We start from the raw sequence: 14,530 nt of genomic DNA on the forward strand, positions 1-14,530 counted from the left end.
GGTGACAGGAAATAGTTGTTTGTCACGTTATGCTCTGTTCTTTTTCATATTTAAAAAAAAAATTCCCGGACTTCCCTGGTGGCACCAGGGTTAAGAATCCACCTGCCGGGCTTCCCTGGTGGTGCAGTAGTTGAGAATCCACCTGCCAATGCAGGGGACATGGGTTCGAGCCCTGGTCCAGGAAGATCCCACATACCACGGAGCAACTAAGCCTGTGCACCGCAACTACTGAGCCTGCACTCTAGAGCCCGCAAGCCACAACTACTGAGCCCACATGCCACAACTACTGAAGCCCACACACCCAGAGCCCATGCTCTACAACAAGAGAAGCCACCACAATGAGAAGCCTGCGCTCCACAACGAAGAACAGTCCCCGCTTGCTGCAACTAGAGAAAGCCTGCATGCCGCAATGAAGACCCAACGCAGCAAAAAATAAATAAATAAATTTATTAAACACAGTTTGAGTACTCTGTGGATTTAAAAAAAAAAATCCTTCTTCCCACACAAATAAGTCCAGCTGATATTTTACAAAGTTCCAAGAACAATTCAATAAAAGGAATACTCTTTGACCAACAGTGCTGGAGTAATTAGATACCTATAGGGAAAAAAATTTGAACATCAACCTAAATCTTACACCTTATACAAAAGTTCATTCAAAATGGATCACAGACTTAAATTAAATGTAAAACATAAACTTATAAAAATTTTAGGAAACAAAACGTAGAAAAATCTTTGGATTCTAGGGCTAGGCAATGTGTTCTTAGACTTGACACCAAGAGCATGATCCGTACAAGGAATAACTGTTAAAGGAACTTCATCAAAATAAACTTCTGCTTCACAAGAGACCCAGAAAAGGATGAAAAAAAAAGCTACAGACTGGAAGAAAATATTCGCAAACCATGTATCCAACAAAGAACCAGTACCTAGAATATAAAGAACTCTCAAATCCCAACAGTTTAAAAAAAAATCCAAATAGAAAATGGGCAAAAGACATTTTACAAAGAGAATATACAGATGGCAAAGAAGCACATGAAAAGATGCTCAATATCATTAGATAGTAGGAAAATGTACATTAAAACCACAATTCTAATTTTAATTTAGGGATCTCATCACACACCTATCAGAACAGCTAAAATAAAAACTAGTGACAACACTGAACAATGGTGAGGATGCAAAGAAAATGCATCATTCATATATTGCTGGGAGGAATGCAGAAGGGTACAGCCACTCTGGAAAAGAGCTGGGCAGTTTTTCATAAAGCTAAACACATAGTTACCATATGACCTATCAATCCCACTCTTGGACATTTATCCCAGAAAAATAGAAACTATTTTCACACAAAACCTCGACACAAATGTTCAGAGCAGCTTTAATTATAATAGAGACTGGAAACAACCCAGATGTCCTTCAACAGGTAAATGGTTAATTGGTTAACAGTTTGTACTGTGGTTCATCCATACCATGGAATATTACTCAGCAATAAAAAGGAACAAACTTGATACAAATAACAACTTGGGTGAATCTCCCGAGAATTCTACTGAGTGAAAAAAGGCAATCCCAAAAGTTTACACATAGCATGATTCCATTTATATAATAACATTCTTAAAATGATAAAATTATAGTAATGGAGAATTGATTAGTGGTTGCAGGGGCTAGGGATGGGGAGGGGTGGAATGGAGGTATGTGGTTATGGAATTCTGTATCTTGACTGCAGTTATGTATACACAAACTTACCTGTGTGATAAAAATTGTAAAGAACTAAATACATACACACACACTGAAACTGGGGAAATCTGAATAAGATTGGTGGATTGTATCAAGATCCTGGTTGTGATACTATATTAAACTTCTGGGAGATGTTACCGTGGGATAGCTGTGGAAAGGGTACACATGATCTCTATTATTTCTTACAAATGCATGTGAATCTACAATCATCTCATAATAAAGTTAAAATTTAAAGTTGAATTTTTAAAAATCCTTTGAAAGGATGGTATAGGGGAGAAAAAAAAGGGAAAGAAAGTCTCTTGGTCCACGGGCATCCTGGACAGCAGTGAATACTCTATCTACTTCTTAATCTAGAATTCCATGGGAAACAGTTTGTTCTGTGTAAGTAGTTCTACTGGAACTTGGTGTAAGACAGGGGCCTGAAGATGTTGAGGATTCTGGTTTCTAGTTCCTGAAGTGGGACGTTTTCATTGATTCAATAAATAAAGAGGCAAGATTGGGAAGTCCTTCCATAGGACTAGGACATATTCTCTGATTATAACCCGACAGCTGGCTTGGGTGGTGCAAGGAGCACAATCCAAACCCACTTTTTTAATGTAGGGAAGGGGAACCATTGTAGAAATGACACCTCAAGGACCCCTCAGTAGAAGCACCCAGAGCAGGGTCAGAAATACCCAGGACAAGTGTGCATCCTCTGCACTGGCTGGGAAAAAGACTGGATACATACAAGGGTCTTGAGCTGGTAGGGGTGAAACAGAGCTGTGTGGGAGAGAAGAATACTCTCCCCACATGATATATACTCTGCTTTCTCTCTCTCTTTTTTATTTCTTATTTTCCTTTGCATTCTTGTTCTGCTTATTGATTTTTTTTTCTCAATTGCTTCTTCTCTCTTACTTCCCTTATTTGTTTCCTAACTCATTATTTTCCCTCTTTTTCTTTTCCTTTTCCCTCTTTCCTCACTCCCTGCATACCTTCTTTACAGCACACTAACTAAGCTGGACAGGAATTACAAGGGGAAAGAGGTACTCACAGAATCACGGATTCCTAAAACATTTAAGCTACAAAAGAGTAAGTAGATATCAGTGAGTCTAATATCAAATACTACACACAGGAAAACTGAGGTGCACAGAAGAGAAATAACTTGGGTAAGTTACAGAGGGTATTTCTGGCTAAGCTGGAACTTGAGCCTGGGACCCACTGGGGAGAGCTTCCTTAATTTTCTTTTTTTTTTTTTTAAGATTTTTTTTTTTTGATATGGACCATTTTTAAAGTCTTTATTGAATTTGGTACAATATTGCTTCTGTTTTACGTTTGGATTTTTGGCTGCGAGGCATATGGGATCTTAGCTCCCTGACCAGGGAACGAACCTGCAACCCCCTGCATTGGAAGGCAAAGTCCTAACCACTGGACCGCCAGGGAAGTCCCTGAGCTTCCTTAATTTTCAACAAACAGTCTCAAAACTTGGAGAAAAAGAAGCTTTTGCAACAGCCAATGAAAACATGGTAAGATAAATGACAGCAGCAGTAAGGGAAATGATCCATGCTCTATTGCCAACAATAGTTATCAAGTGGTTATAAACCAGTTACAGAATTCAGGTAGAAGGAAAATCCCACAAGGCTGAATTCCTAAGAGGCAACTCCTTTCTCTTACTGACTGTGGATTATCTTAAATGGACCAGTACCCCTCCCCAGAAAGTAATGTAATACTATAAACGCTGTAGGGAGAAACTGCCCAAATGAAAGGACCAGAGATCAAATCGACAGCCTACATTTTGAGCCTACATTTTTGTTTTTTTCCTAAAAACACTTGCATATCAGGGAAATATCAAAAAATGTATCCATTAGTACACAGTTCCTCCACTGGGACCAAAGACCTTCAGAAATTTCACAGTATACACTGTTGGAAACAAGCACCAAGAGTTGCCTCTTTCTGGATGAGAGAAACTATCATCTAAGTGAGAGTGAGGCTCCTAACACAAGGAAAAGCCTCTGTTAAGGAAGTGAGGTGTGGAAGGAGGGGTACCAATGCATGCCACAGCATCCTGGAAAGTGATCGCTGGCCCAAACTTTTCCTACTTACATGGAACAGTGGAAAGTGCCAACAGGGTTCTCACGACGGATGTCTTCATACTCCTCATATATCCCCCGCTTTTGCCTGGTGCTAACATAGTCCATCAACTCTTGGATGGTCATGGCATGGGGACCTGGGACATGCACTGAGTCCCAGTCTAAGGTCGGAGGGAGGGAGAACAGGATGATCTCATCGAAGGGATCTGGGTGGCCGTTCATCTGGGATAGAAACTGGAAATTCCAAGTGGCGAGGTCAATTTTGACGTACCCACCCAGGTTTTCTGGAAGGCACTCCCTGGGCAGGTGCTGGGTGACTTCAGATGTCTTTAATATCTGAATCTGGAAAGCCAGAAAGAACCACGTGAGTATGTGGGGAGGGAGGGGAACAAAAAGATAAAGAACAAAAGTGCTTTGGAGAATGATATGAGATTTGCTTGAAATACCTGGTAAACTTAGAAAAGGAGTAGACTGAATTTCATCTGCTTGGGAATGAAGTCCTACGAATTTCCCAGAAAAGGTTTGACTTCCCACAATGTATAGCAAATTCATTCCTGGAATTAGGGGCCCTGTTATAAACCTTATATAAACGTAGGTATAGTGAACCAAGGCTTTATACTATTTACAAGGCTTTCCAGTACCATCTCATGTGGGTATTCGCCTTTTTGACTACTAAGAATGCATGGGAAGTGGTTATTTTTGTCAACCCCATACTAAGGCAATCAATTCTAAGCCTGTTGGCTTGTGTTTTACTCACAGCTTGGTACGGACATTCTCAAAGATAGGTTTCCGTGAAAGCAAGACAAGGCCAGCCTCCCAGAGGCTGGGTAGCCCAGGAAAAATGCTAGAGAAGTAATTGTAATACTTAATTCCTCTCTCTGCTTGGACACAGCCATACTGGACCAAATTAGCCTAGTTGGTTCTTTTTGGAATCTGTGTGGAATGGGAATGTTTGCCTTGCTTGCTGTTGCCTCTTCCTGGAATGCTGCTTCCTGGAATGCCCTCTTTTCCTCTTTGGCCTCTTCAAGGACGAGCTTATAGCTCAACCTCTTCTGTGAAGCCCTCCCTGACAGTCTGAGATAACATTCTCCTCTATGTTTCTCAGAGCCACAGTTCTCTGAACATGTCTGTGTCCCCTTTCAGGACCATAAGCTCCTCAGGAATAAGCGCTATCTTACTCAACTTCTAATTCCCAGGGTCCAGAGCCTGGACTGTAAAGGTGCTCAAAATATTCTGAGTTCATACATGCATGTATATACTTGTATATAATTCAAGTGTTAAGAACTTGCCTAAGGAGTCCTCTCAAAGAGTTATCTTAGGAAAGAAATCTCCTACTCTGGGGTCACTAGGTCACTAAGTAGCTTCCGCAGAATCAAACACCTTTAGTTTCCCCTCTCCAACCCAAGTCGCCTCAGCTACAAAGATCTGTATTGTTATTATTCATATAATCTCATACTAAAAAAAAAACCCTCTGATAATATTTTACAACATTATTATCTTATTCTATTATACCAATGTTTCATATACCCTTTCTTTCAAGGGTGAGAAATGAATGAGTAAATGACTGAAACCATAATCTTTCCATCCTGGAATACTCAGTGGATGATAATAGAATCAAGATAATTTTAGACAATGCTTTTGAAGTTGGGAAGCAACAAGCTGTTTTAAGAGAAAATGCCAGGAATAAAGTAAAAGAGAGATTGAGAGTCTCCTCCACCACCGTGGTGGTCAAGGGGACTGAATATTTCCGGTTGAACAAATTCAAACACCAGTTCAACTGATGTAATTATATTAGAAGTTGTTAAATATTAAAAGCCTGTAGAGCCACAGGACTAAATTTTGGAAGTAGTAGCTATCTCTGAGTCACTCATGGGACACATTCCTTCGATACTATCTGCATGCAAGGTGCTACATACAGGGGAAGTGCCCAAACTATGTCCAGGTCCTAACTCCAAGGAACTTGTACAGTAAGAAAGGCAGCCTATACTGGGCTGAGTAAAGAATAAAGCAGAGAATATAAGTGAACACACTAACAGAAGCAGAAAGAGAAACAAGCCAGGAAGGTTTTTTGAAGGTAGAAAATTAATTGGCAGGTTTCAGCAGTAGAGATGGAAATGTATCTATCCCACCCCCAAATAAAATTAAGTTAGCTTCCTTTACCCTCTCCCGGACTTTGTCCTTCAGAAGGAGGCTGATGATGGAATAGGGCACTCGGAACCATATGGGTGCTCCCACAATCAGCACTTTCTTCAAACGAGCTGGAAAAGCTCCCTGCGGAGAACAATACAAGAATTTATAAATACCAGTTAGGGCACTGCAACAGTGCCTAATGGGACCTTTGACTGTTCAAGTACAAAGTTTAGGTTTTTTGCTCTTCTCACCATTCTTAACCCAGCAGGGGGAGTCTATAGCTTAATTCAGGTTTCACTTAGTAGCTAGAGAAAAAGTGGTTAAAAAGAAAGAAATGGAAGCAACCTAAATGCCCATCAACAGAGGAATGGATAAAGAAGATGTGGTACGTATATATATATATAATGGAATATTACTCAGCCATAAAAAAAACAAAATAATGCCATTTGCAGCAACATGGATGAACCTAGAGATTGTCATACTGAGTGAAGTAAGTCAGACACAAAAATACAAATATCATATATCGCTTATATGTGGAATCTACAAAAAGTGTACAAATGAACTTATTTACAAAACAGAAGTAGAGTCACGGATGTAGAAAACAAACTTATGGTTACCAGGGGATGAAGCGGGGAGAGGGATAAATTGGGAGATTGGTATTGATATATACACACTACTATATAGAAAATAGATAATAAGAACCTGCTGTATAGCACAGGGAACTCTATACTCTGTAATGGCCTATATGGGAAATGAATACAAAAAAAAAAAAGAGTGTACATACGTAGATATATCAATATAACTGATTTGTACACCTGAAACTAACACAACATTGTAAATCAACTAAACTCCAATAAAAATTTTTTAAATTGATTTACCTTTAATTGTAATCATGTTATGGAGAAACAGAGAAGAACAAAAGTTTGGCCTGGGACACCTCAGAATTATAGGTGAGTGTGCTGGAATCTGCACATTTAAATGCATGGGCTTTGAGTTATTTGATCTGGACCCATTTAATGACAGAGAAAGACTTCAGGACTTGTAGTTACATTAGTAAGAGATACCCTAAGATTCTCAAGTCTTCCGGCAGATCTGAAAGAGGAATCTCAAAGGAAACTTTGATAACAGATGGATATCTCCTTACCATTTTTTCCCGTGATTATATTTCCCTGATCACATGAGTTCTCTATGATTTTTATTGTCAGCACAATGCTGCATTTTCAGAGAAAATCTTATTTGTGAAGCAAATAAATAAAATAAAAAATAAAAGTAACAATGTTATGTTGTCAATATAAGCTTTATGGATCAAAACTACTCTGATTTTTCTTGTCAGCATACATGTGTGCATCCTTAAGTTCTGATTATTAAAACTTTAAGGAACAACTAGATCACGAATAAAATGAACATGAAACATTTCTCATAATCTTTCCTTTATTCTGATATCTGTGTGCTTATAATCATTGATTTTCCACTCATCTCTTCATCTATTTACGTATTCATTCATTCAATCAATCAATATGATCTAGCGGGCACAAGGGCAAATGAGGTCTAAAAGAAAAGAGACACCCTGATCTGCACAAGGCATAAGAATGAAAAATTATTCCTTCTTAATCCATAGCTCTTAGTTTCATTTAGTTTCTCAATATTTCAGCACTTCTCATAGGCAGGGACACTGAATAATACTGGTATTCTAACTGGAAAGAAATTATTCCCAGTTAGATTATAATAGTAGTTTTAAAAAATATTTTTACTGGGCTTCCCTGGTGGCGCAGTGGTTGAGAGTCCGCCTGCCAATGCAGGGGACATGGGTTCGTGCCCCGGTCTGGGAAGATCCCACATGCCGCAGAGCGGCTGGGCCCGTGAGCCATGGCCGCTGAGCCTGCGCGTCCGGAGCCTGTGCTCCGCAACGGGAGAGGCCGCAACAGTGAGAGGCCCGTGTACCGCAAAAAAAAAAAAAAAAAAAAAAAAAAATTATTTATTTATTTTTGGCTGCTCTGTTTCTTCATTGTGGCACGCAGCCTTCTCTAGTTGTGCTGTGCGGGCTCCAGAGTGCACAGGCTCAGTAGTTGTGGCACATAGGCTCTCTAGTTATGGCACGTGGGCTCTCTAGTGGCATGCAGGCTTAGTTGCCCTGCGGCACATGGGATCTTAGCTCTTCCACCAGGGATTGAACCCACGTCCCCTGCAGCGGAAGTCAGATCCTTAACCACTGGACCACCAGGGCAGTCGCCACTATAATAGTATTTTTTTTTTTTTGGCTGTGTTAGGTCTTTGTTGCTGCGTGGAGGCTTTCTCTAGTTGCAGTGAGCGGGGGCAACTCTTCGTTGTGGTGCACAGGCTTATCATTGCAGTGGCTTCTCTTGTTGTGGAGCACAGGCTCTAGGCGCACAGGCTTCAGTAGTTGTGGCACACGGGCTCAGTAGTTGTGGCTCGCGGGCTCCAGAGCGCAGGCCCAGCCGCCACGGCGCACAGGCCCAGTTGCTCTGCGGCATGTGGGATCTTCCCGGATCAGGGCTCAAACCCGTGTCCCCTGCATTGGCAGGCGGATTCTTAACCACTGCGCCACCAGGGAAGTCCCTATAATAGTATTTTAAAGTATTATAATAGCATTTTAAAGTACAAAAGATAAATATAAATTATAATAGTATTTTAAAGTATAAAAGGTAAATATGAAAAAATTAGCCACCCTATAAATAATAATCAACATAAAAGTATAATGGTAAAAAGCCTCTGGTTTATAATAGCACTTGTGCACACAAGCACCATCTCCTTCCCTGTCTCTCTCCCCCTGTAAGTCACTGGTCATACAAAAAAGATGATTTATCCTTGGTGTCTGCTACGTTTATACATACATATATAGGTATACATTTTTTTAGCCTAGGAATATATGTCACAAGAAACATGTAAGACACATAATTTTAAAATCTTATTGAAAGACATAACAAAAGACTTTAAAAAAATCCATAAAACAAAACATAGCATTCCTGGACAGGAGAAGATGATGCTGTAAAGATGTCAATTCTCCAATTAATTCATTATATCCAAATTAAATCCCAAAGTGTTTTATCTTCCAGAACTTGACTGAATGACTCTAACATTCATCTAATCAAAAGATGATGATTTTTTAAAATATTTTCTCATCAGATTTATAATTTTGAGTAAGTGGTTATCTCTGGGGAATGGCACTGGGGTGTGTGAGGGAGTGGTCAGAGACTTTTCCTTGAATTACTTTTTAATTGCTTTTATAATTTATAAAAACTAGTTATAAAGTTTGTTTTTAGTATGCATGTTATATATCAGTAAATATTTAAATAAAAACACATGAAAGCGCATGTAAAAGAATAAAAGTGCAAAAAGGTCAAAACAACTTTTAGAAATAAAAGAATACAGGGAAGCTTGTTGTATAAGATATTAAACTTTATTATAAGGCTACAATAAATTAAAAAGTGAATATGTTGGTCTTGATGCCTAGATCAACAGAACAGGGAGTCCAGAAATAGACATACTTACCATATGGAAATTAAGTATAAGATAAAGGTGTTATCCCAAATGAGTAGGGAAATAAATGTATTAGTTAACAAATGTTGCCAGGACAGCTATTTGAAAACAAATTATTTTGTCCATAATATTATGTACCATATATAATATGATATATTATTAAATATACTACATGTAATATAGTATATTAAAACGATAATGAAAAATTAAGAAAACATAGTAGTATGACAAAAGACACCATAAAGTTGAACAAATTATAAACTGCAAAAATGCTGGTAACACATACTTAACAATACTCTTAATATTCTTAATAACAAGTCTTGTAAATCAATGAGACAAACACTTCAATAGAAAAATCGGTAAGGACTTCCCTGGTGGCACAGTGGTTAACAATCCACCTGCCAATGCAGGGGACATGGGCTCAAGCCCTGCTCTGGGAAGATCCCACATGCTGCGGAGCAGCTAAGCCTGTGCGCCACAACTACTGAGCCTGCACTTTAGAGCCCGTGTGCCAGAACTACTGAAGCCCGCGTGCCTACAGCCCATGTTCCGCAACAAGAGAAGCCACCGCTATGAGCAGCCCGCATACCACAACAAAGAGTAGCCCCCACTCGCCGCAACTAGAGAAAGCCCACGCACAGCAACAAAGACCCAACGCAGCCAAAATTTAATTAATTAATTTTAAAAAATCTGAAGTATGAGACTGTGCATTAAACTTCTACTTACAACTTTCATGAGAATGAGGATGTTAGGGGACTATATCTAAAATTTTACCTGCTCCCAATGACAGAGCAGTAAGTCACTAAGAAAAACATGATATGGATTTTAAGGCAACCAAACTTTTATTTCATTCTCTTTGAATTTATATAGCAAAACAACAACAAAACATCCATAGTAGTTTCATTATTTTGAACCAGATAAAGGAGGACACATTAACAGCAAAAGAACATTTGAAAAAAAAAAAAGATACTACAATGTTATTATTTAAAGGAGTTCAAACAACAAAAAAAAGGATGTTATTATTTTAGAACTTCTAAATTCAAAAAAAGAGCAAAGGGAGGTGGGGTTCCCAGACTCTGTCTGGAGGAAGCGAGACTGCACCCGCTCAGGCAGTCAGAGGGAAGGGGACGGGACCAGCGGGCGGGCAGGCGGACTCGCCCTCTCGGTGACTGCACCAATCGGGTGTGCCCTACCTGCCTGCAAGTGCCCCTGGATGAAGCCGTACCGTGTGTCCTGACCAGGTCTTGGTGCTCCGGCCGGGTGTCAGGCCTGTGCCTCTGAGGTAGGAGAGCCGAGTTCAGGACACTGGTCCACCAGAGACCTCCTGGCTCCCAGGAGGCGAAAGCTCTCCCAGAGATCTCCATCTAAATGCTAAGACCCAGCAAGCTACAGTGCTGGACACCCTATGCCAAACAACTAACAAGACAGGAACACAATCCCACCCATTAGCAGAGAGGCTGCCTAAAATCATAATAAGGTCATAGACACCCCAAAACACAGTACCGGACGCAGTCCCGCCAACCAGAAAGACAAGATCCAGCCTCACCCACCAGAACACAGGCACCAGTCCCCTCCACCAGGAAGCCTACACAACCCACCAAAACAACCTTAGCCACTGGGGGCACACACCAAAAACAACGGGAACTACGAACCTGCAGCCTGTGAAAAGGAGATACCAAACACAGTAAGTTAAGCAAAATGAGAAGACAGAGAAACACACAGCAGATGAAGGAGCAAGGTAAAAACCCTACAGACCAAACAAATGAAGAGGAAACAGGCAGTCTACCTGAAAAAGACTTCACAATAATGACAGTAAAGATGATCAAAAATCCTGGAAATAGAATGGAGAAAATACAAGAAATGTTTAACAAGGACCTAAAAGAACTAAAGAGCAAACAAACAATGATGAACAACACAATAAATGAAATTTAAAATTCTCTAGAAGGAATCAATAGCAGAATAACAGAGGCAGAAGAACGGATAAGTGACCTGGAAGATAAAATAGTGGAAATAACTACCACAGAGCAGAATGAAGAAAAAAGAATGAAAAGAATTGAGGACAGTCTCAGAGACCTCTGGGACAACATTAAACACACCAACATTCGAATTATAGGGATCCCGGAAGAAGAGGAGAAAAAGAAAGGGACTGAGAAAATATTTGAACAGATTATAGTTGAAAATTTCCCTAATATAGGAAAGGAAATATTCAATCAAGCCCAGGAAGCACAGAGAGTCCCATACAGGATAAATCCAAGGAGAAACACGCCAAGACACATATTAATCAAACTATCAAAAATTAAATACAAAGAAAGAATATTAAAAGCAGCAAGGGAAAAAAAACAAATAACACACAAGGGAATCCCCATTAGGTAACAGCTGATCTTTCAGCAGGAACTCTGCAAGCCAGAAGGGAGTGGCAGGACATATTTAAAGTGATGAAAGAGAAAAACCTACAACCAAGATTACTCTAGGCAGCAAGGATCTCATTCAGATTCGACAGAGAAATTAAAACCTTTACAGACAAGCAAAAGCTAAGAGAATTCAGCACCGCCAAACCAGCTTTACAAAAAAAGCTAAAGGAACTTCTCTAGGCAAGAAACACAAGAGAAGGTAAAGACCTACAATAACAAACCCAAAACAATTAAGAAAATGGTAACAGGAACATACATATTGATTAACTACCTTAAATGTAAATGGATTAAATGCTCCAACCAAAAAGACACAGACTGGCTGAATAGATACAGAAACAAGACCGATAAATATGCTGTCTACAAGAGACCCACTTCAGACCTAGGGACACATACAGACTGAAAGTGAGGGGATGGAAAAAGATATTCCATGCAAATGGAAAATCAAAAGAAAGCTGGAGTAGCAATTCTCATATCAGACAAAAGAGACTTTAAAATAAAGACTATTACAAGAGACAAAGAAGGACAGTACATAATGATCAAAGGATCAATCCAAGAAGAAGATATAACAATTGTAAATATTTATGCACCCAACATAGGAGCACCTAAATACATAAGGCAAATGCTAACAGTCATAAAAGGGGAAATCAACAGTAACACAATCACAGTAGGGGACGTTAACACTCCACTTTCACCAATGGACAGATAATCCAAAATGAAAATAAATAAGGAAACACAAGCTTTAAATGATACATTAAACAAGATGGACTTAATTGACATTTATAGGACATTCCATCCAAAAACAACACAATACACTTTCTTCTCAAGTGCTCATGGAACATTCTCCAGGATAGATCGTATCTTGGGTCACAAATCAAGTCTTGGTAAATTTAAGAAAACTGAAATCGCATCAAGTATCTTTTCCGACCACAACTCTATGAGACTGGATATCAATTACAGGAAAAAAAATCTGTAAAAAATACAAACACATGGAGGCTACACAGTACACTACTAAATAACCAAGAGATAACTGAAGAAATCAAAGAAGAAATTTAAAAATACCTAGAAACAAATGACAATGAAAACACAACAACCCAAAACCTATGGGATGCAGAAAAAGCAGATCTAAGAGGGAAGTTTATAGCAATACAAGAAACAAGAAATATCTCAAATAAACAAACTAACCTTACACCTAAAGCAATTAGAGAAAGAAGAACAAAACAAATCCCACAGTTAGCAGAAGGAAAGAAATCATAAAGATCAGAGCAGAAATAAATGAAAAAGACATGAAGGAAACAATAGCAAAGATCAAAACAACTAAAAGCTGGTTCTTTGAGAAGATAAACAAAATTGATAAACCATTAGCCAGACTCATCAAGAAAAAAGGGAGAGGACTCAAATCAATAGAATTAGAAATGAAAAAGGAGAAGTAACCATTGACACTGCAGAAATACAAAGGATCATGAGAGATTACTACAAGCAACTATATGCCAGTAAAATGAACAACCTGGAAGAAATGGACAAATTCTTAGAAAAGCACAACCTTCCGAGACTGAACCAGGAAGAAATAGAAAATACAAACAGACCAATCACAAGCACTGAAATTGAGACTGTGATTAAAAATCTTCCAACAAACAAAAGCCTAGGACCAGGTGGCTTCACAGGCGAATTCTATCAAACATTTAGAGAAGAGCTAACACCTATCCTTCTCAAACTCTTCCAAAATATAGCAGAGGGAGGAACACTCCCAAACTCATTCTACGAGGCCACCATCACCCTGATACCAAAACCAGACAAAGATGTCACAAAGAAAGAAAACTACAGGCCAATATCACTGATGAACATAGAGGCAAAAATCCTCAACAAAACAGTAGAAAACAGAATCCAACAGCACATTAAAAGGATCATACACCATGATCAAGTGGGGTTTACCTCAGGAATGCAAGGATTCTTCAATATACGCAAATCAATCAGTGTGATAAACCATATCAACAAATTGAAGGAGAAAAACCATATGATCAACTCAATAGATGCAGAAAAAGCTTTTGACAAAATTCAACACCCATTTATGATAAAAACCCTCCAGTAAGCAGGCATAGAGGGAACTTACCTCAACATAATAAAGGCTATATATGACAAACCCACAGCCAACATTGTTCTCTATGGTGAAAAACTGAAACCATTTCCTCTAAGATCAGGAAGAAGACAAGGTTGTCCACTCTCACCACTATTATTCAACATAGTTTTGGAAGTTTTAGTCACAGCAATCAGAGAAGAAAAAGAAATAAAAGGAATCCAAATCGGAAAAGAAGAAGTAAAGCTGTCACTGTTTGCAGATGACATGATACTGTACGTAGAGAATGCTAAACATGCTACCAGAAAACTACTAGAGCTAATCAATGAATTTGGTAAAGTAGCAGGATACAAAATTAATGCACAGAAATCTCTTGCATTCCTATACACTAAGAACGAAAGATCAGAAACAGAAATTAAGGAAACACTCCCATTTACCATTGCAACAAAAAGAATAAAATGCCTAGGAATAAACCTACCTAAGGAGACAAAAGACCTGTATGCAGAAAACTATAAGACACTGATGAAAGAAATTAAAAATTATACGAACAGATGGAGAGATGTACCATGTTATTGGATTGGAAGACTCAACATTGTGAAAATAACTATACTACCCAAAGCAAGCTACAG

The 14,530-nt window shown here is 39.0% G+C and overlaps 1 protein-coding gene across 2 annotated transcripts in view; it reads right to left on the reverse strand.

Moving 5' to 3' along the window:
* PTPN9 (protein tyrosine phosphatase non-receptor type 9) overlaps positions 1-14,530 on the reverse strand; it is an 80,353-nt gene that overhangs the window by 16,487 nt on the left and 49,336 nt on the right. For both annotated transcript variants that reach the window (XM_019949971.3, XM_019949980.3), the window contains exons 6-7: positions 5,952-6,062; positions 3,805-4,133 (exon numbers count right to left, since the gene is read on the reverse strand). In XM_019949971.3, the coding sequence (XP_019805530.1) occupies positions 3,805-4,133; positions 5,952-6,062 (440 nt within the window). The remainder of the gene's footprint in view (positions 1-3,804; positions 4,134-5,951; positions 6,063-14,530) is intronic.

Source organism: Tursiops truncatus, chromosome 2, assembly GCF_011762595.2.
Source record: "Tursiops truncatus isolate mTurTru1 chromosome 2, mTurTru1.mat.Y, whole genome shotgun sequence".
In the NCBI taxonomy this organism is placed as follows: domain Eukaryota; kingdom Metazoa; phylum Chordata; class Mammalia; order Artiodactyla; family Delphinidae; genus Tursiops; species Tursiops truncatus.